Below are 20,219 nucleotides of genomic sequence, written 5' to 3'. Positions count from 1 at the left end.
ATGTCGGAAACATCGAGCGAAGCAATGGAAAATGCGGCTGCGCCGGTGAAATTAATGGTTAGAATTTCTATATTTTTAATTCAATTGATAAATCAACCGCTTTCAGGATAGAAACGCCTACTATCGTTCTCCTCGTAGTGCGAATCCTTGGCCATCGCCCATGAGTCACAACACCGGAACGATCGGGAACACTGGAGGATCGTCGGAACCAGTGAAAAAGTATGGTGGCGGATTCGGAGTCGCTAAAGTCGATGGTCAAAGCACTACTGCACGAGCAGGCGGAGCAACGGAAACAATCTCAAATTTCGATGATTTTTCGGGATTTACATTTCGTAAAGATACATCGGCCAGATCAGGATTCGGCGGTAGTTTCGGAGGTACTGCTTTACCTCGTATCATGTCTGTGGATTTGAATATGGCTAAGGATCGATCTGTGCCGCCGTCTCCGCCAGATGTCACTCTGCTCGCCAATGTCCCTCGTCGTGGTGGATTCGGTGTCGCAGGTTCTCCTCGAAGCGATGGAATATCACCGACGAAGAGACCACGTTCTGGTCGTCGTACCGGTCGACGCGGACGCAGTGGTCCTGGACATTGCTTTCATTGTCAAGAGCATGGGCACATATCACGATTGTGTCCAAAGAAAGCTGCAGAAACTGACGAGTTTGATGAGAGCGAAGCGGTTCAGCTTCTTGACAATGATTCTACGAAGAAAAATGCCTCGCCGGCGGGACGAGGTTGTTCTGAAACGCCAAAGTTGAAAAGAGGAGCGCCTCTAGTTTTGGCCAAGAAGGGAGTTGAGCTTTATCCTTTTTTCAATTGCTCTAACTTCATGCTCCTTTTTCTTTTTCCGAAACGAGAGGTTCTTCGAGAAGCAATTTGTTCTTGCTACATTTATCAATTCGCTAGACTGCAAGAGGAGTGAAATGGAGTTTGTGAAGCGTTGCAGTTTACTGGAAATCTGAATTTGCAGAAGCTCTTTCAACGGGCTCGGGTGTGGCGGTGATACAGTTTTTTGAATTTGAAAATTAGTGTGCAACATAATGAGAAAAGTGAAGTTTACATTTTACTTGCTCATGCATTTCCCGATACTGTAGTTCAGGTCCCGCAGCGAAAACTTCGAAAACAAACGCAATTCTCCCAATCCGTGTTGCTTCTAGTGAACCTAAATAAAGCTCATAAAATTAATTTAATTCGAATTCCAGATTAATTCATTTTTATTTTCAGACGGATTGTATCAAAACGCGAAGCTAGAAAATCAAAAGGCGCGCGAGTCATATTACGGAGGGTACAATTACGGAAACAACAAAAGCAGTGTCCCAATGAAGAGTGCAGTAGTTGGAACCGGAAGAAGTGTAGGAGAATCTTCTGTCCCACCGTCCGAAGTAGACAAATTCTCGGAGCAATTAGACAATGCATTGAATCTTCATACAAAGACGATTACTCTACAGCCACGTGGAAGTAGCGCATCCAGTGTTGCAACAAAAGCCCCAAGCGCGAGAATCACTCCAAATAAAGCACCAGTGGCACCAGTCACGTCCTCTGATGTTGGAAGCAGAGACGAAACCAAAGGTAAGCTTACACTAGCAATATAATGAAGTGATAACGGATTCAATTTTCTAGAGACAACGATTGACACGCTGACAATTGAGACACGTCGAACTGTGAAGCGTGAAGGAGATATTCACTTCGAAGAGACCACCACCATCTGTTTTCCACGTGTTCTCCCGTCAAACGTGCGCATCATCAATGCTCAGATTATGCCCGTCTCACAATGATCACAATTTCATCATTATTATCATCATCGTCGCATTCGTCGTATGATGAAACTGCCGAAGAAAATTTTTAAAAGTTGAACAATTAGCCAGTTTTCATCGTATTGTTACTGTTTTTCATCTTGTTTATTGATTTGCACTTGATTCTAACGCATTTTGAGGCGAATCAACGCTCACTGTCGGGTTATGCTGTTTTTTCGTTCTCATTTAATAAGAATGTTTTGTCACTAATAATTCAGTTTTAATTTTCATTTAGGCAGATTCAGCAGAATTGTGTGGAGAAGGTGGAACCGGAGGAGATGATGCAGGAGGATCAGGAGTTGGCGTTTTCACAGGTGTTACAGGCGGCGGTGGCGGCGGCGGAGGAGGGAGAATATCCTTATCTTTATCCTTTTCCTTCTCCTTATCCTTTCCACTGGTGATTCCAAGTTTACGACGAATTGATTCAAGTGACATTGATTCATCTCTAAAATCATGTGAGTAAATTAGGAAAGTTCAGAGAATCTCACTTCAAACTAATCGCCATTCCATATCCTTTCATCGTTTTGCGAATTGTCGCCAATGCTGTATTCTCTTCAGCAGTTTTCACACTACAAACTCATACAATTCAGAGAAAAAGAAAAGAAACGGAAACGAACCAGACAAGCGGTTTCAGCGGTCCCTCGTTAAGCTTTTTACAGTGTTTCGTTTCATGAGCGAACATTGAATGACTATCAATATGTTGATCCATTTCTCGATCTTTGGGCATATTGTATTGACAAGTAACAGTTTTCAGTGGATCATCGTTAAATGGTTGGAAGTTTCCCTCGAATTCCTCAGCCGTCTGCCTCTCCAAAACCATCGAATCATGCCCTCTAATCGGTTTCAATGTCACAATTCTCAGTTTCAAACTTCTGCTGATCGTCACAACAGAACCCGAATTTGAATTGCATCCAGAATAATATGGAGCCGAGAATACAGTGAGAAGCTGATTATCGAATTCAAATGCGTATCCATTATCTTTCAATTCATGTGCTCTGATAACTAGGTCAATGTCAAGTGCAGTGCAGAGCTCTTCAATTGCTGTTTGTCCGAATAGATTCGATATTCCACGTGGACGATTGAATCGACATTTGTCTTCGTTTCGATTCGGATCCGCCCACAACATTTGGACAACAATTCCATTTTCACAGTCTTTGTGGAAACGAGATTTCTAGAAATTCGCGGATATTAGAATAACACTTCAATTAAATAACAGTTGCTCACACTCATCTCAGATAGCGTTAGCCAACTCTTGATTTCTGTTGAAATTCCTCCGTGCATACAAAGAATTTTTCGATTGATACTGGCACAAATCGGAAGCTCGGCGAACACCTGAACCAGAGGGCACTTCCTAGACTAGTGCTGCATTAAACTCACATCATTGAAAACTTTCCACATATGATCATTCCGTTTCCGAACCAATTCCTCCTTGAATCCATACAATGCATTGACACGTCGAACTTCATGATTTCCACGTAGCAAATGTACTTTCTTCGGGAAAAGAATCTTCATACAAAAGAGCCAGACGACAGTTTCTAATGATTTATCGCCACGATCCACGTAGTCACCAAGAAGAAGATATTGGAAATCTGGTGGACGACCAACTTGTTTCACAAATCTAAACAACAAGAGAGGTCTGGAATTTCAGATAAAAAAAACAAACTCTAAAAGATCCGACAGTTGTCCATGAATATCACCGAATACAATGACAGGGGCGACAAGTTCCAGGAGACATGGAAGAGGTTCCAGTAGCTCTTTCATCTGAAAATTTCAAATTAATTCGTTTTCTTATTGAACATGACACACCATTTTCAACATTTCGAGTATATCACTATCTGCGAATCCTTCCAAACTTCCAAATTTCTCGATTCGAGCAATCATTTGATGGCATAATTCGTGGATTTCTGTGTTTGCTTGTTCCTGGAAAAATGGTTTGATTAAAGCATGAAAATCTGGAACTCTAATAGAAGAATTGACACAAAAAGTTTGGAAATTACAGAAGCGTGAAAGCCAAGATCTAGGTTTTACAAGAAGTCTGCAAATATAAATAACAATTCTTAAAAACTGGTTCAAAAAGTCTCAAAATTAAATTGATTGGAACCATAACTGGTGATATTTATTTTTCATAAACAGAGGTTCTGGTAGTTTTGTGGAGGATGTCCGTATCATTACCATATGATCTCTAGAGTTTGAGTTAGTATTTTACAAACATTTTACAAAAGTCTAAGAGTTTCCAGAACAAACATATATATGTAGTTTGAAAGCTAACCGTTTCTGGAAATGTTTCAACTTTTGCTTGATAACAGGTATTTACTTTTCGTCGAAAGAAACTAGAAATTTCGCCAAATTCGAGACCGAAATGTCGGTTTATTTTGGACTTATGAAGTTTTCAGCGTTCTCCTAACCTATATAGGTTTTGACCGGGAACTCTGACCCTTTCCGAATGTATCTTGAATCAGAATAATTTCCCTCTATGTCTATTCGGTACTTCAGTCTTCCTGTTTCCCCACTAACCGTTTCGAACATTCTCTTGATTTCGATTTCTGTTGTCTTGTACACAAAAACCTTGTAAAATGATCCAAACGAAGATCAAAACTCATTTCTCATTCATTTCAGAAAAAGAGTTCACGCGATCACATTCCATCTCCTCCTCTTTCCTTCATTTTTTCTCTTCGGAGCACGTGAACTCATGAATGATATCTGACTCTTTGAATGATCCCCGACGTCTGATTGTGATTGGGACATAACACGAGAGATAATGATTGGATGAGAGTGATTAGAGAGTGAAATGAATGTGAGAGAGTGCAGAGAAACGAGAGATATCCAGAGAGCTCTCGGACATTCGACCCCTCGAAGGGACTCTTTCTATCGGAGAAAAAGAAGCACAAGGCAGACACACTTGTATCATTTCTCACTTTACTCTATCATCATTATCTCACATTTTGATTTATTCTCTTTTTTTGAAGTAGAGTTTTTCGAATTCTTCTTTTTTTTTGAAGAGATTCTCTTATTCTGTACACAGTACCTGAATCCGTAACCTATCTATTTTGTATTACTTGTTTCAGATGATATCATTATCTCTTGTTCTCCTTTTGCTCTTTGGCGTTCGGTGTTTCGATTCTGCAGGTGAGTCATTTGGGAGAGAGAGAGGAACATGTGAAACTGATATGAAACAAAAAAACAAAACGAAAAATGAAAAAAAAGTTGAGAAGTCACAAGTGAGAATCAAGTGATAGTTAGGGACGTCATAGAGAGGAACACTGGAGAATAAAGTACAACACGTATACTGTAGGATTACTGTATTCTATGGGTAGTGTGAGAACTGAATTATTACTGTTTCAGAATTGCATCAAAGAACATTCGGATTTTGTCCACTGATTCTTTTTGTCATAGGTTTTCTTACCACTGAATAGACAGTAAAGACATAAACTCGTAGTCCCAGGCTATTCCAAATCAACAGTATCCCATTCTTTAGTTGAAAATTACGACCTTGAGGGCAATCAATGACCATGTTCCAGAAGAAGTTTTTCATTTTCAACTGAAATCTTCTGTACAGTGTAGTTCCATGTAATAAGTTCTTGATCAACATACGTTTTAATACATTTACAATAAAACTTTACTGTTATTCAATTTTCACTTCTGTCCGCTATTGTTACATTTTTAGTGCTAGTTCTATAATTGAAATTTCGCCAATGACTCATCCATTCGTTTCAGGACAAATAAACGACGACTCTCCATTATTCATCTCCGCTTCCATCGACAACGCATTGAATCTCAATATATCAGTTCAGAAGAAACCATATTTCTCGGGATCAGTGACAGGATACAAGTTGTATTATACGAAAGACTCAAAGCAAACAGTAGAAGAATACGAGGACTGGAACAATCAGGAAGTTCTTTCCAATGACAATTCATATCATTTTCTGATTGATTCGAAGAGAAATAGCATTGTATCAGGAACTGTTTATCGAGCAAGAGCTACGATATTCTTCAATAATGTGGAGAGTGTTCCGACGGGAATCCTTATGATCCACACGAGGAAGGCGGCTCCGAAGGCTCCGTTGATTGTAAATACGAAGATTCTACACAACTCGTCAGTTCTTATTTCATTTGTGCCGGCTGATGATGTCAATATTATTGAGGTGAGTGGTTTGAATGGAATTTTTCTTGTGGGAATGCACAACGTGAATCGGGAAATAATCAACTGAATTATAAAGAGAACTATTGGAATACAGTAAATACTGTAATTGAAGCACGCCCTCAGAACCCGGTGTTTTGCATTTATACTAATTTTTTCAGAATTTTGTTATCATTTTGTTTAAGTATTCGTCCTAACATGTTAAATCTTACTTTCTTTCAAAATTTGTTATGTCACTAGGCTTCTTAAATGCATTTTGAAAAACTTTAGCACACCCAAAACATTACAATAGTTACGGTATTTAACTTTTATGACAGACAGAAAGAAATCAATGTGATCTATAAAGATAGTCCGTTTCTCAGTTTTAGTTGATATCCTAATCAAACGAAAATCCGTCATTTCAGAACTACACTCTGATGTACAAACAGATGGAGGACGAGGAGTGGAAATCCATAAACTTTCAATCAGATGTTGATGGAAAGGTACTTTTTTATTGAAATACTGTTTCAGGTGGTTTTCATAAATATTCACTGTTCTTCACATTCAACGTCTTTATTAAAGAGGATTGTAAACTATCATTGAAATACTAGTCCTCTTTTTGAAATGTCTTGTTTCATGAAGAAATCTGCACTACTAATTTTTACAAGAGTATGATCTATTTCAGGTCCTTCTCGACGGTCTAACTCCCAACCAAACGTACGAAATCAAAATGTTTGTCTCCGGAGGAATAATCCAAGGGACACCATCCAATTCGGCCTCTTTCACCACTAACTCAACTGCCCTGGCTTTGATTAAAACAGATCCAGACGAGGAATACACTGCAGATCCACAAACAAATGAGCCATTGAGCATCACTTGTACTGTCAAATCAGTCAGCAAGGCCTCCGTGTTGTGGAAAGTCAATGGTGAGTTTCAGAGTGTCTTTAAGAAGTGATCGATTACATTTCTACAGGAATAAAAGTGTCGGTTGATTCGAGTTTCTACACAGTTGTCACGTCGGTTCATGAAGATTTCATCGAGTCAACTATTCGTGCGAAATCTAGAACAAGGTCCGCAAAGTTTACTTGTATCGCTTCGAATGATGCAGGAGATTCAGCGAAAGATGTCAATGTGAGTTTTTGAAAGAAATTACAGAATATAGCAAAATGGGACTTTGACTGTTTCAAATAGATTTTATAAAGTGAATTGGGAATTGAAAATAATGGCTTCTTCATTTGGTTTAGGTTGTGATAAAAGGTCCCGGAAGTCCACCTTCTGAAATTACATTGGTCGCTGAAAAGAGAGGATACACGATATCATGGAAACCCCCGTCACATCCAAATGGAGAGATTAAGGTATGAGAAACTAGCCGTTTTGCATCAGGAGGTATAATATATCTGAAATGTAAAACTGATCATTAAAGCTATTACGTATTTCTGATATATTTGAAACAGAGTTATTACATACAGTACAGTGCAGTAAGATATACAGTTTGGCCTTTTCAGGTGAAAAAGACCAACTTTGAAAGTGTGTTACGGTATCACTGATTCTCCCACAAAGCAAATCAAAGCAAACTTTAATTTTGTAGTTGACAACTTTACAAAACTGGAGCTCTACCTTTGTTCTGTATGGTTTATGCATGATTTGCTTTGTGGGAGAATCAGTGATACCGTAACACCCTCTCAAAGTTGACCCTTTTAATTTAAAAAGGCCAAATTGTATATCTTACTGCCCGGTACTGTATGAAACAAAATAATCTTTTACGTGCTTCCAGAAATACGTAGTCTACCACACATTGAATCGAGAGGATCCACTATCCGATTGGAGGAAAATTGATTTGGATGGATCGGAGTCACTAGTGAGGATTATAATGGATACGGAGGAGAGTTTCTACGGGAGAGTGCAAGCAGCAACAGAGTTGGGACCTGGAATTATTTCAGATATTGTGGCGATGGAGAGAGATAGTGAGTTGGGGAATAGTCTACGAATGGAAATTATTTTTCAAACTATACTATTTTTCAGCCCAACCAATAACAGTGGAATCAGATATCGGAGGAGTTTCTGCTGCTACAATGGTTGTGGATCCACGTGAATTGGTGAGAATTTACTATCCACATAATACTTCCGTGAAATTAATTTTTATGACGTTTTCAGCTCTCAATCCATTGCACCGCCCGTGGTAAGCCCCGCCCATCGATATCAGTTGCAATAAGTGATCGAAAGAATGCGAGTCGGGTAGAAGTTGATGTGTGGAATCGATTACAAGCGACATCATCAGGTGGCGTCGTTTCAGCAATGCACAATTTCTCGGTGCTCACTTCGAAATTTGTGCATTGTCGAGCGAAGAATTCAGCGGGAAGCAATTATTCGACGATCGAATTGAAAGTTGATAGTGAGTTGGAAAGCCGAGAAACTCCAAAAAATATAATGAATATTGTTCCAGAACCTGGTGATGCACCAACTCAAGTTCAAGTGCTCAGTGTCAATGCTCTCGATGCAACCGTAGTCTGGCATTCACCTCAATTTCCGAATTCGCCAATCGTTGTAAGTTCTTGCATGAAAAGCGAATTGAGTATGAACGATAAGGATTTCTTATCACTCTATTTTGATACTGTAATTTTCAGAGCTACATAATTCTCGCCAGTAACGATGCAAAAGAAGACAAAAGCTCATGGCTGCAATATGAATCGAATGCCAAGGAAACTCAGATTAATCGGTACCTATTCCGAGAATTGTTCAATATATAATCAATTCATTTTTAGAATGCTTCTTCCAACTGGAAGTCTCGAAAAATCAACAGAATATTTTGTTTGTGTACGAGCAAAAAATGCTGCTGGAATCGGTCCGACGAGTAGTTTGACTTCATTTGTAACTCTAAACGGAGGCCCGGATAGTCCACCGGATAACATGAAAGTGTTGATAAATGAAGCGAATCAAGTGATTGTTTATTGGAATACACCGAACTCTACGACAGAGGTTACGGTAGGTGATTTTGATCTACCGATTCATAGTGTATTGAAACGAGGAAATGAGTGGCAGTTAATACCAGATTTCAATAACGCAATTTACTCCGACTCAGAAAAATGCAATGTTTCTAAAAGTGAATTTTAATAAAGCGAGTGATTCATAACTCCATTTCCAGGGCTACCTAATCTACTACACTCGAGACTTGAGTCTTTCAAATGACGACTACAAAAACTGGCAATCCGTCGAGATGAACAACAATTCTACTCGGTAAATAATCATTTAATCAAAGGCATCAAACATTGTTGTTTCAGATACAAATTTGATCTTTCAGTCGGTTTGAAACCGAAAACATTCTATCGAGTCAGAATCGCCGGGAAAAATTCGCATGCGGATGGGCCAGCCAGTGACGTTGTCGAGTTTGAAACTGCTTATTCTGGTGGGTTATTTTCATTCGAGGTGCATTTTTCGAGCAATGATAATTGAGCAATAAGATCGTAAAACTAACTGGAATCAGTGTCGTTCCTCTAATTTTCATACTGAAACCGTAATATTTTTCAGAAGTACCCATCCCAACTGATCTGAAAACAGAAGTACTCGATGACAACACGATTCATATCAAATTCAGTGCAGTTAGAGATCCAGATGATCATTCGAAAGCAGTTGATGTAAGTGGGTGTTGTTAAATATGTTTACAAAATTGGTGAGAAGTGATATATTGAATTTGAAATTAGTTATCTGAAACAGGTTTTTGGGTTTAAAATGTATCTCTTTTGCCATTTTCAATAGAATACAGCCGCAGTTTCAGATTTGATGACAGATGTGCAGAGATCTTAAGTAAAATGAGAAAACCTGACCTACGTTAAAATGATATTTTTTTTTGGAGAATTCTCATTTGGAAAATTTTCAACTGGAAAACTTCCAAAAACGATTATTAACATACAATGGGATCATCATTACTGCTTCACTCAAAGCGAAAAATTATTTGATTAATTTGAAACCGTGAAATTAATTTTTTTCCAGGAGTACCGAATCGACCTCGCAGCCACAGATGACGTTCTCCACGCCCAATGGAAACATATCGAGCCGAAAGCAATCCGAATAGATGAGATCAGTTCGATGGTAACTTAAAAGTGTTGATTGAATCAAAAAATGAAATAAATCTAACCAGGTAGATGTGGAAATCGATGGAGATTCAGTTGAAAAGAATCGAATGTACTGGGTGAAGGTGACTGCGAAACTGGATAATCCCTCGTGGGGAATGCACTCTTCGAAGCCAAGATGGTTCAGGACTGGACATGGAAGTGAGTTCTTCTTTCAATTTATGAAAGATGTGTAATCAGACAATTTTCAGAACTAATGACAACAGTGACATTAGAAGGGACTCCTCTCATTGAAAAAGAGCCGAATCTATACGAAAAGTTGTCAGTTACATGTACTGGAATGGGTAGCCCTGCACCGATAATCACTTGGGAATGGATGAATGAATCGATTGAAAATGGAACAGAAGGATGGGATATTCATAATGTTCTCTTGGATGACACTACTGTTGTGTGCGTTTTTGCAGTTGTTTAAAAAATTCTGGTGAAAATAACAGAAAAAATTCCTGTTTCAATGTTAAAATATTTTTCATTGTCAAAACTATTGACAATGTTTCGTTGTGATTATTTATTTTCTATTATTATTCCAGATCAAAAATCACGCGAAACGATATCCGAGAATCTGGAAATCTGACATGTATGGGCAACAATAACGAGGGAAATTCATCGGCTGTTCGTTTGATTTATCCAAAGTTTTCAGCATTAGATTTCGGTTTCAAAAACTTTTCTTGATCATGAAAAAACAGATAAAGATAATTCCTTTTATTTTAGTCCGTCGAAATCCGTGTTCTCGGTCCAGGAAACCCACCAGAAAATATCAAACTAACAGCCTACCGTAACCAAATCAATGTGACGTGGCAAGAATCAACTCTTCCGAATGGAGATATTATGGTGAGCTTATTTTAACTATTTGCTTATAATATACCGTTTTCAGAAGTATATAGTCTATTATTCTGAAAATGAGAACGACGATTTATCCGATTGGAATAAGTTCGAGACAGCTGAACTGGAGACTTATGTGGAGGCTTTCGGCCCATCTACTAATCATTTTATCCGAGTTCAGGCAGTTTCTGACCGTGGACCTGGAATTATTTCGGAGAAATTTTCGTGTCTTTCCGATGTTTTGTGTGAGTTTGTGATCAGAGAACATAGAGATTTCGAAAGATTTCGTACCTTGGGAAAACTGAAAAAAAATTAGTTTTGATCCACAATCCAGAAGATATTCAGATGAACCCCTAAATTTGGAAATCCTTGCTTCAAACGTCATGGAATTCGAAGCGGAACCTAATCAAAACGTGGAAATTCATTGCAAGGGAACCGGAAAGCCAACGCCAAAACTCTATTATCAATTTGGAAATGATACAGAAAAACAGTTTGAAGAAGTGGAATCAACGGATCCGGATAGTTTTGAAGCGAAGGCGCCGGAGATAAATTCGAGACGAAATGTGACAGTGACGTGCAGAGCAAGCAATAAATATGAGAATGTGACAGTCAGCAAAGTTATTATTATTAAGAGTGAGTTGTTTGAAAAGAGAAATGTTTGAAAGTGAGAAAAGGTGGGAATGGAATGGAAAGAAGAAGAGAAAAGAGAGGAGTTTCTCATGAGAAATCCGGCGAAGCAAAGTTAATAAAGTTTGAAAGTGTTGCCAGGGGATAGACACATTACAAATATTTTCCAAAGACTACGGGGCTGGTATTGTATATTTCGATAGTACTTCACTAAATTTACATTCTGAAACCGAATTCCAGAATTTAAAACAAATCCTAATTGTTCTATTTTAGTTAAAGATAATAACATTCGTATTATAACTCTCCGATACATCAACAAAAAAAACCCTTAAAACCAATAATCGAGTTTTAATTCCAGGACCCGGAGAAGCGCCGAATAACATCAGTTGGAGCTTCGAGGAAGAGGACGATTCGACTCTTTACATCAACTGGAATCCAATTGAAAATCCTAACGGAGAGAAATTGGAATACAATTTGTACCTTTCGAATTATAAAACAAAGGTTTCCGGGCCGCCTGTCAAGATTCCTGATGTGAGTTTTTGATCGAACACAATCTAATTGTAACGAAAACACGCTTTCTTGAAATAATGACGATCTGAAACTGGAAATTATTTTTCAAACTTTTCGATTTCGGTTCGATTTATTTCCATATTTTCTGTTTCTTTCTCTCCACTTAATGCTTATTTCTCTAATTTCTCTAATTTTCTGCTAATACTACATGGAAAAACTGTCAAATTATAATTAGAACGCTACAAATGAAAACTCGAGGAATGTGAACAGTGACAAATGAGAACTTATACAGATCAGAACCAAGTTGGAACGGATCCCTTTCCGACCGAACAACAACGAAACAACCTGTTTTTGCCAGTAGTTTTCTACTGTAATGTATCATGTTTCGACGAGATCGTGAATAGAACGAGCTCAAATCTGTAACAGTTATCAGTCTCTACAGTTCTCATTTCACAAGTTCTCATTTGTAGTATCATCTTTAACTTTGCTGTAATCGTTTCCTTCAAATGAGCTCACCACTTCCAGATCCCCCTCGACGTTAACATTTCCCTCCGAATCTCTGCTGAAAACGAGTACGGAGAGGGCGAAAAGACCTTCCCAATTTGGATTCCAACACCCAACGGTGGCCCGAAAACTGCTCCAATTCTGTCATCTCTTCATGCTCAAGACTCAAAAGTTTACATTTTCTGGGCAGAACCAAGACTTCCGAATGGGGAAATTCAGAATTATACAATTTATATTAGAAAAGAAATTGAAGGAGAAAAGGACGGAGAAGAGGAAGACGCTACGAGGACTGATCAGACTCCACAAGAATGGAAGGTGAGATTCGAAAATATTCTCAAATTATAACGCTCTAAAGTATTTATAGAAGTACACATATGGCTCGAATATTACTCATGCTATAATTGGAATCGATGAGGGACTTGAAGAGAATGAGAGATATCAGATGAAAATGACAGCGACGAATGAAAGACATGAGGGTCCGGAGACGAAGGTGAGACGGGGTTTGGGAATGGAAATGGTTCGTTCAAGTTATTGGATTTATTGAGAGAATTTGGAAAACGGCTTTGGAGATTTGTACGGATGAAATAAGGTAGGAGAAACAGGAAAACATATTTTCATCCCAGTTGAGCGAAATTGACACTTAAAAAACCGATTCAAGGGATTGTTGAAGTTTCAGTGTTTTAGTAGTAATTGATGAGATAGTATTTTATGAAGCTCAACCAAATGCCGTAGACTTTTATGTGAATAAGCTTTAAAAAACCAATCAGGAAAACTATCGAATGAATAAAATTAGCTTTTCGAAATCACGATTTGTAAAAGTAAAGAAACAGCGAAGAAACATACCCAACACCTTCACATTGGCTATCATTTCTATTTTTTAATTTCAAAAACGCATTCACAAAGAGCAGAGCATAATATAATATCTTCTAACGTGATCTTTACCTGAAAAATCACTTAAAGTTACTCAATGCGTCATAAAAATCACATTTATTTCAATTCAAAGAGAATAGAGATGAATGGAAAAGAGTTGATGTATTTTTCTGAAATGTTTTGGAAATTCTGAAAGTCAAAACTATTTTTCTCACCCAACCAACAATGAGTTACTTTTATCCGAAATGCTAAAAGCTTTTTGATTATTTCATAGTAAATCTGAAAATTGTTTGAAATATTCAAGAAACAGTGAAAAATATTGTCCCAGACATATTCAGACATTTTTTTTCAATCCCGAAAACTGAAAACAAGTTATTCGAAACCCCACGTCATCTCTCTCGAATGATCTTTGAAATGATGTTTCTTTGGTGAAAACTCTCTGATCACTCTCATTTTCCTCTTCTTTAATGTATCACTCACCTCCTTTCCATCACTTGATTTTTGTCCGATCGTCACTGATTACCAAATAACAAATCACAAAATAAGACACTATTTTTCAAATTCAACGTCATCATGCCTCTCCATTTCCCTTTTTTCTTCTTTTCAGATGTACACTTTCGATTTGATATCTTTCGACGAGAACGATGTCATCGACAACTTCACAGCTACTGTTATCAATTCAACTGTGTTCGTCGAAGTTGAGAATCCCATTTATACAGTATGAGAACAAGAGAGAAATAGTTGAGAATTTGAAATATTTTCAGAAGTACAACATTTACATTCGTGACGAGGCGAATAATCAGACTGTCAAACATGAAATCGACGTGGAAACTGGAAAGACAAAGTTCGATTTTCCGTTTCAATTGGATCATACACTCAGGTTGGTTGGAGAAAGAGATGAGGAGAAGATCATATTGTAAAATAAATGTTACTGAAAAATAAGATGTTGAACTAGGAGGATGACCAGAGCAAGTGAAACATAGTTTCAGAAACAGTCAATATGTACTTTTCCTCTGATTCAGAACGGAGACAATTTGTGTTTCAATAATGACATATTAAAGTTTTGAAAATAGTGTTAGGAATGTATAATTTTTTCGAAAAGTTTAGATTCAACACATAATAATGTTAGATATTCAAGGTTTACCCGAAATCCACCTTTTTCTCGAAACTTCAAAATAAAAGCAATCGCATTGTCCCTGAAAAATTTGAAGACATCTCAAAATTTTCACATCCAAGAGCCGGAGCAAATTTTCATTGTTATGGTTCTATTCTATCGAATTTAGCGACTTTTTTTCTAGCTTAGCCGAATAAAAAAGCTTTTTGAAACAGACACGAAATTTCGATGGAATTGTTCGTTCACTCTGAAATACTGAAACTAAGCTTTCAATCAAAAAGTAGATCCGTCAAAATGTCATATAATTTCTAAAAAAAACAATCTGTGAGATTTCGAAGCAAGTTCTAATAAACATGATCATGAATTTAGCAGTTTCGTTTGAAAAACTCAAAAATGCACCAGAAGATTTCAGTTTCATACTTCTTTGATTATGATCTCCATTGTGGATTTGTTTAGTTGAAGCGGCGGAAAAATTACACGTTCATAGTTTGGAAAAATCCAGAACAGTCTGCATCTGTTTCATTTAGATAGGTTACTGTATGTTTTCAGCCGAATCTCAAATAAAAAAAACAAGAAAAAAGAGTTTCCAATTCTATTAGAGCTTCTAAGATCATCTTGTCGATGATATATAGACTTACAATTGTTTTCCTGTTCCAAATCTCATGTATTGTTGAATGAACGAACTGTTTCTGATTAATATTCATCTTCCATTATATTATAATATTTTCAGCTATACCATCAAAATGTCTGGAATGAAACTGGGTCGAGAGAGTCCTCCATCTGAAGAAATTGAACTAGAATTCCTGAATCCAAATACAAAGGATTCATCTCCTCAGCCACCAACTCAAATGAATTCATCAACATCTCGTCGAAAAGTTATCAAAGAACCACCACTTTAATCACTTTCTCTCCTCTTCTTTTTCTGAAATTCTCGGGTAAATTCATCAATTTTCTAATCATTTTCCTTCTTCTTCTTCTTTTCATCCCAATTCGTTCTTTCACAAAACAAAACTCGACTCATTTTATTTTTGTTTTCCTTTTTTCCTTTTTTCTCTCGTTGATTTCAGTGTTGAATTCAAAAACAAATAATGATAAAACCTGTTATTTTCTTTCGTTCGTTCATACATCAGACTACAAAAATTTCAGAAAAAATACAGGAGAAAAAGAAGAAAATATGGTACAAATAGTTGATGATATCATTGAATTAATATCCCATACATCCTTTCAAAACTGGGAATTCCCGCGGGAATTGTCGTTCCACTTTCGGGATTATGGCCATTGCACAGTCAACTTTGAAGCACACCTGGAATTATTGAATGGAGATTGAATGGAGATGGAATTGCGCTCTATTGAGTGCAAAAAGAGATTTCGGTGGGGCGCGGTTGCAAAAGATTGGTTCAAAAATATAGGAAAACAAAGCATTATTGATTCTAATCAAAACGACATTAGTGAGAATTTCGAAACAGAGAAAATTGTAAATGAGCTCTACTGAACTTGTCGGCAGCTCTCTGTATCTACAGTAATCCCTCCCCTCCTCCACTACAGTATCCTGTGGGTCTCGCCACGAAACTCACCGCCAATTCTCTTTGAAGAGCCATCGATGGTCCGTTCTTTGGAAGAATTCGTTTCATACATCCTTGTCCTCTCTTCTTTAATTTCAGTTGAGTGGCTGCGTCGGTTGGAACTTTCTGAAAATGAACAAATTTCAGAAAATTCTGAAATTTTCGACTGAAAACTCACATAGGCTTCTAGAACGAGAATAGTGGCAAGAAGGGCGAAAATCAAAAAAGTTCTAGACATTTTGGATAGAGAATTACTTGAAAAAGTTGATGTCTTACTGTGAAAAATGTGTACTTTTAAAGTAATCGGTAACTTCGAAAACTCTACCCCAAGCCCCGCCCACAACCAGTTTTTCGGAATCACTCTTGTTTATTTTTTGTTTGGGGGCGTTCCGTGTGATTCGCCATATCAAGAGACACACTCAAAGTCTCATTGATCAAATTTATTAAATCAAATTCGAAATCAAAGCAAGAATTGAAAGAAAGGGGAGAACGGAAGAGGGGGCGCAATGGAATAATAAGTTAAACATGGTTCAGGATTGGGTAAAGGAATATAAAATTAATGTGTTAAAAAGAAACAAAAAAACGATTTTGGGGAAGAAAATAAATATATATTAAACGAAATGATGTTGGAGGATCGGGGGATATGCCTCATTCGGGGGACAAAATGTTTCAGATGTATAATGAAATTTTCGGAAGGGACTAAAATTGAATGGAATTATCGAGTGGGGGGTTTTCGTATTGTTCAAAAAGTGGGGATTTTGATGTGAGAAAATATGTAAATAACTGGAAACTTCGATGGGGGAGAAGGCACACTGGTTAAACGGGTATGGTTACATCTTTTAAGAAGGGAAATGGTGTCATTAGAAGCTGTGAGAGAAATGGAAACAAAATTGGGGGAAGGGAGGGAAAGTAATACTTTTCAGAATGGAAATGAAACTACTGGAATCAAAATTAGTAGAAAAAAGAAACAAAATTAAGAATCCAGATGAACCAGAAAAAGGGAATTTGGGAGGGGATTATTATGATTTTGATGATGGATTCAACGGAAGTCAACGGATTTTACCTTGTGAAGACAATGGGGAAAAAGTAAGGAAGATGGATAAATTATTTGACATGTTTCAGATATATATACGAAGTGGGGGAAGAAAGAAATCACATAATAACACATGAACAGCACTGTTTGTTGGATTGTCCCTGGCGGCGACCGGATTCCGGGTAGCGACGGTTTATTTGGCGGACCAGGTCGTAGAATACCTGCAAAACATAATTGTGAGCATGAATTTGAACATTTTTCAAAGGACTTCAGTAGCTGGAATCTCGTTGTCCATTCAAAAGATACTCAAAGTTATATTTTTCTATATAGAATTTTCTATCCATGTGGCTAGATTTCATGGGGATCGGATAGGCGATGATAAACAAAGCCCTCTGTCGGACATTACTGCAAATTTGAATTCTGGAAGTCCATTTTTGCCTCTAAATCATAAAGCAGAGAAACCACAAGACAGGTCATCTTGAAGACGCTTCGTTTCCTTTCTACTTCAACTTGAGTCTAATAACTCAATTCCATTTTGGTTTCAATTCCCACTATTTACGACTCCTATCATACTTACCTCGCTAACATTAATCTTCGCCTTCGCCGACGTCTCCAGAAAAGCCGATCCAAACTGCCTGGCGAGATTCTGTCCCTGATCTTTTCCGACAACACGCTCGTCCTCCAAATCACACTTATTTCCTACCAAAATCATTGGAACCTGAAACAAAAAAAACTATGAGAATCAAGAGATACTTCTCCAAATGAACAAACCTCATCGGTATCCTTGACACGAAGAATCTGATCACGCAAATCCATCAAATCGTTGAATGTCGACTGAGCAGTGATCGAGTAGACAAGCACAAATCCTTGGCCATTCTTCATGTACAAATCGCGCATCGCTGTGAATTGTTCCTGAAAAAAATGAGGGGTGATTTGCGGAACAGAGGTAATTTAGAACTTACTGTTCCGGCTGTGTCCAGGATTTCGAGCATACATTGTTGACCGTCGACTTCCACTTGCTGAAATAATGAAATATTAGTTTTAGTCTTTTAACGTGTTTTCTCAGCCATTTGCTGGTTCAGAAAGAGTGATTTTAATAGGCAAATCAAAGAAAATGAGCATGAAAATGTCTGAAAATTTCCAGTGTATTTTTACGTGCCGGTGTTTGCACAATGCGCACCATTTGACGACACTTCTACCGTAATCTTCATTGACTTTTTAATTCAATTTTTCAATAAAACGAACTTGTTTTATGATTTTTCGACGTGCTTCAAGCCGTTTTATTTTCAAAACTCAACTAGATAGTCCTCACCTTTCTATAACTGTCCTCAATCGTCGGATCGTACTTCTCCACGAAAATTCCCTGCACAAATTGCACCGTCAACGCTGACTTTCCGACTCCTCCAGATCCGAGCACAACGATTTTATACTCCCGCATGTTGTTCTTGTGTTTTCTGTCTTTCTTCGGAAATTCCCTTGCTCAACGACCCGTTTGGGTGGTGGTGGTGATGGTTAGATTACGGGGAAGAGAAGCGGAAAGTGCTGAAAAAGAAAGAAGATAGAATAAGTTTTTTAATCGAAAACTGTAGAATAAAAAGAGAAAAAGACAGAGAATGAGAATAAGAAAAACGAGTGATGATGTGGCGGGATAAAGGGAAGCTCCGGAAACTCCGCCCTCTTTTGGTAACCGGTGCTCAGCGCCCGAAGCACGAGATAACACACAACACAGATGTGACCAGTGAATGTACTTTTTGAGTAAATGCAGCTGGTGGAATATGACAGATTTGTTCAAGTTTTTTTGAAGAATTCTACAAAAGTAAATGCAGCTGTGAAAATTCTGAGAGAAAAACTGTCGCGAAATGACATTGAATCGGCGAAAAAATCTCATAAAGACAGTGAGAAAAAGTTTTTTTTTTAGGAATTCTTTGAAAAATGTAAAAAAGAAAACAAAAAACGAGAAAAGATGGAACGATCGATGATTTGATCTATGTAATCCCACCTTTCAAGGTAGATCAAATTGTGGACTTTTTTTCAGAAAAAAAGAAAAATATGAGTCTAGAAAAGTGTACAGTGAAATGCTTCTCACTGTTTGCATATCTGAACAAAAATTTATTGAGGAAGTTATAAATCTGTTCTATTGCGAAAGAAACAGCGACCGATCAGAACTTGGTTTTCATTTCAAGTTTACAAATTTTCAAGTTTTTGAACAAAATTCAGAAGATGAAAGTTTGATGAACTTTGCATCTATTTCAGTGAGCTATGACGTGATTTCTGAGAATTTCTGCTAGATTTAAAATTACATAGACACTAGCAACTCATACTAAAACATACAATTTTTCAGCCAAAAAACACAAATAAAATGCTGAAAACAACAGAGAAAAAACAAAACAATACGTCCTCGCCGTCTCGTGCCGTTAATATTTTCGACTCTGACTCATTTTCTCTTCTTTTTTCTGTCGACTGTTTGCTGAAGTATCCCCCGCTTGAAATGGGTTTCAAACGGAGTATTTTTGATATGGGTGTGTTCGGATCGTAAAAATTGAAAAAATGGATAAAAAAGAATGGAAGCATCTGGAAATTAAAAAGAGTTGTTTTCTTGTTTTATATTGTTTCAGACGGGAACAATTCTAGATTTTTCTCTCCCACTCAACATCGATTGGATTAAACTTTCTCTCCTCCGCACATGACCTATATATACGGATTTTCCAGCTGAGACTGGTGGGAGGTGGAAAAAAGGAAATATTCCGTTGGTCGATTTCCTGCTAATCCGATTGCAAAAAAATTTGTTACGGGAAGAAAAAAGCTGTGTTATTTTTTGCAACTACTGATGCTACGATGATCCGTGTCACAATGAAGATGACGTGGAATTCAGAGTTTTAGAATTGAAGAAAGAGTCGGAGAGACATGAAAACGGAAATTCAATTTTTTTGAGAAATAAATGTAATTAAACACCGAAAAACGAATGAAAGCGAAGAATGTCTGGAAACTGGGATCACATGTTTTTGTGGTTTTGTTTCAGAAAAAAACTCCGCCCATTTTTTAGGAATTTGGGCTATTTTTCGGTGAACAAGGAAGGAAATTCATCGAAGCTGCAAAGAAATATGATTCGAAATATCAAAATTTCACAAAAAGTTTTCGGATGT

At 37.5% G+C, this 20,219-nt stretch overlaps 5 protein-coding genes across 5 annotated transcripts; 2 read left to right on the top strand and 3 right to left on the bottom strand.

Moving 5' to 3' along the window:
• GCK72_013393 (uncharacterized protein) lies at nucleotides 1–1,775 on the top strand (the record flags this gene model as incomplete). Its single annotated transcript, XM_003096258.2, has 4 exons — nucleotides 1–57; nucleotides 107–734; nucleotides 1,225–1,569; nucleotides 1,621–1,775. The coding sequence occupies 4 exons, from the start codon at nucleotides 1–3 to the stop codon at nucleotides 1,773–1,775; spliced, it is 1,185 nt and encodes a 394-aa protein (XP_003096306.2).
• Nucleotides 1,776–2,024: 249 nt separating this feature from the next.
• Nucleotides 2,025–3,674, bottom strand: GCK72_013392 (uncharacterized protein; the record flags this gene model as incomplete). Its single annotated transcript, XM_053729828.1, has 7 exons — nucleotides 2,025–2,238; nucleotides 2,282–2,362; nucleotides 2,411–2,964; nucleotides 3,018–3,125; nucleotides 3,171–3,411; nucleotides 3,457–3,554; nucleotides 3,600–3,674. 7 exons carry the CDS (start codon nucleotides 3,672–3,674, stop codon nucleotides 2,025–2,027), a joined length of 1,371 nt encoding a protein of 456 aa, XP_053584600.1.
• A 1,811-nt stretch (nucleotides 3,675–5,485) lies between these two features.
• On the top strand, nucleotides 5,486–15,380 carry GCK72_013391 (uncharacterized protein; the record flags this gene model as incomplete). The annotated part of the gene is made up of 27 exons (XM_053729827.1): nucleotides 5,486–5,935; nucleotides 6,336–6,413; nucleotides 6,596–6,836; nucleotides 6,884–7,041; nucleotides 7,155–7,265; nucleotides 7,685–7,874; nucleotides 7,933–8,006; nucleotides 8,065–8,302; nucleotides 8,354–8,454; nucleotides 8,535–8,626; nucleotides 8,673–8,892; nucleotides 9,053–9,144; nucleotides 9,189–9,313; nucleotides 9,436–9,542; nucleotides 9,898–9,996; nucleotides 10,046–10,178; nucleotides 10,229–10,427; nucleotides 10,565–10,646; nucleotides 10,746–10,865; nucleotides 10,909–11,101; nucleotides 11,202–11,489; nucleotides 11,842–12,014; nucleotides 12,519–12,812; nucleotides 12,862–12,987; nucleotides 13,975–14,085; nucleotides 14,132–14,247; nucleotides 15,212–15,380. 27 exons carry the CDS (start codon nucleotides 5,486–5,488, stop codon nucleotides 15,378–15,380), a joined length of 4,380 nt encoding a protein of 1,459 aa, XP_053584599.1.
• Nucleotides 15,381–15,685: 305 nt separating this feature from the next.
• GCK72_013390 (uncharacterized protein) lies at nucleotides 15,686–16,281 on the bottom strand (the record flags this gene model as incomplete). The annotated part of the gene is made up of 3 exons (XM_003096235.2): nucleotides 15,686–15,784; nucleotides 16,056–16,169; nucleotides 16,222–16,281. 3 exons carry the CDS (start codon nucleotides 16,279–16,281, stop codon nucleotides 15,686–15,688), a joined length of 273 nt encoding a protein of 90 aa, XP_003096283.1.
• Nucleotides 16,282–17,195: 914 nt separating this feature from the next.
• Nucleotides 17,196–18,514, bottom strand: GCK72_013389 (uncharacterized protein; the record flags this gene model as incomplete). Its single annotated transcript, XM_003087045.2, has 5 exons — nucleotides 17,196–17,297; nucleotides 17,654–17,794; nucleotides 17,848–17,988; nucleotides 18,039–18,095; nucleotides 18,389–18,514. The coding sequence occupies 5 exons, from the start codon at nucleotides 18,512–18,514 to the stop codon at nucleotides 17,196–17,198; spliced, it is 567 nt and encodes a 188-aa protein (XP_003087093.2).
• Nucleotides 18,515–20,219: the final 1,705 nt, after the last annotated feature.

This window comes from Caenorhabditis remanei, chromosome IV (assembly GCF_010183535.1).
Source record: "Caenorhabditis remanei strain PX506 chromosome IV, whole genome shotgun sequence".
NCBI classification, from domain to species: Eukaryota; Metazoa; Nematoda; class Chromadorea; order Rhabditida; family Rhabditidae; genus Caenorhabditis; species Caenorhabditis remanei.
Note: the sequence above shows the minus strand (reverse complement) of the source record. Positions and strands in the feature narration are given on the sequence as shown.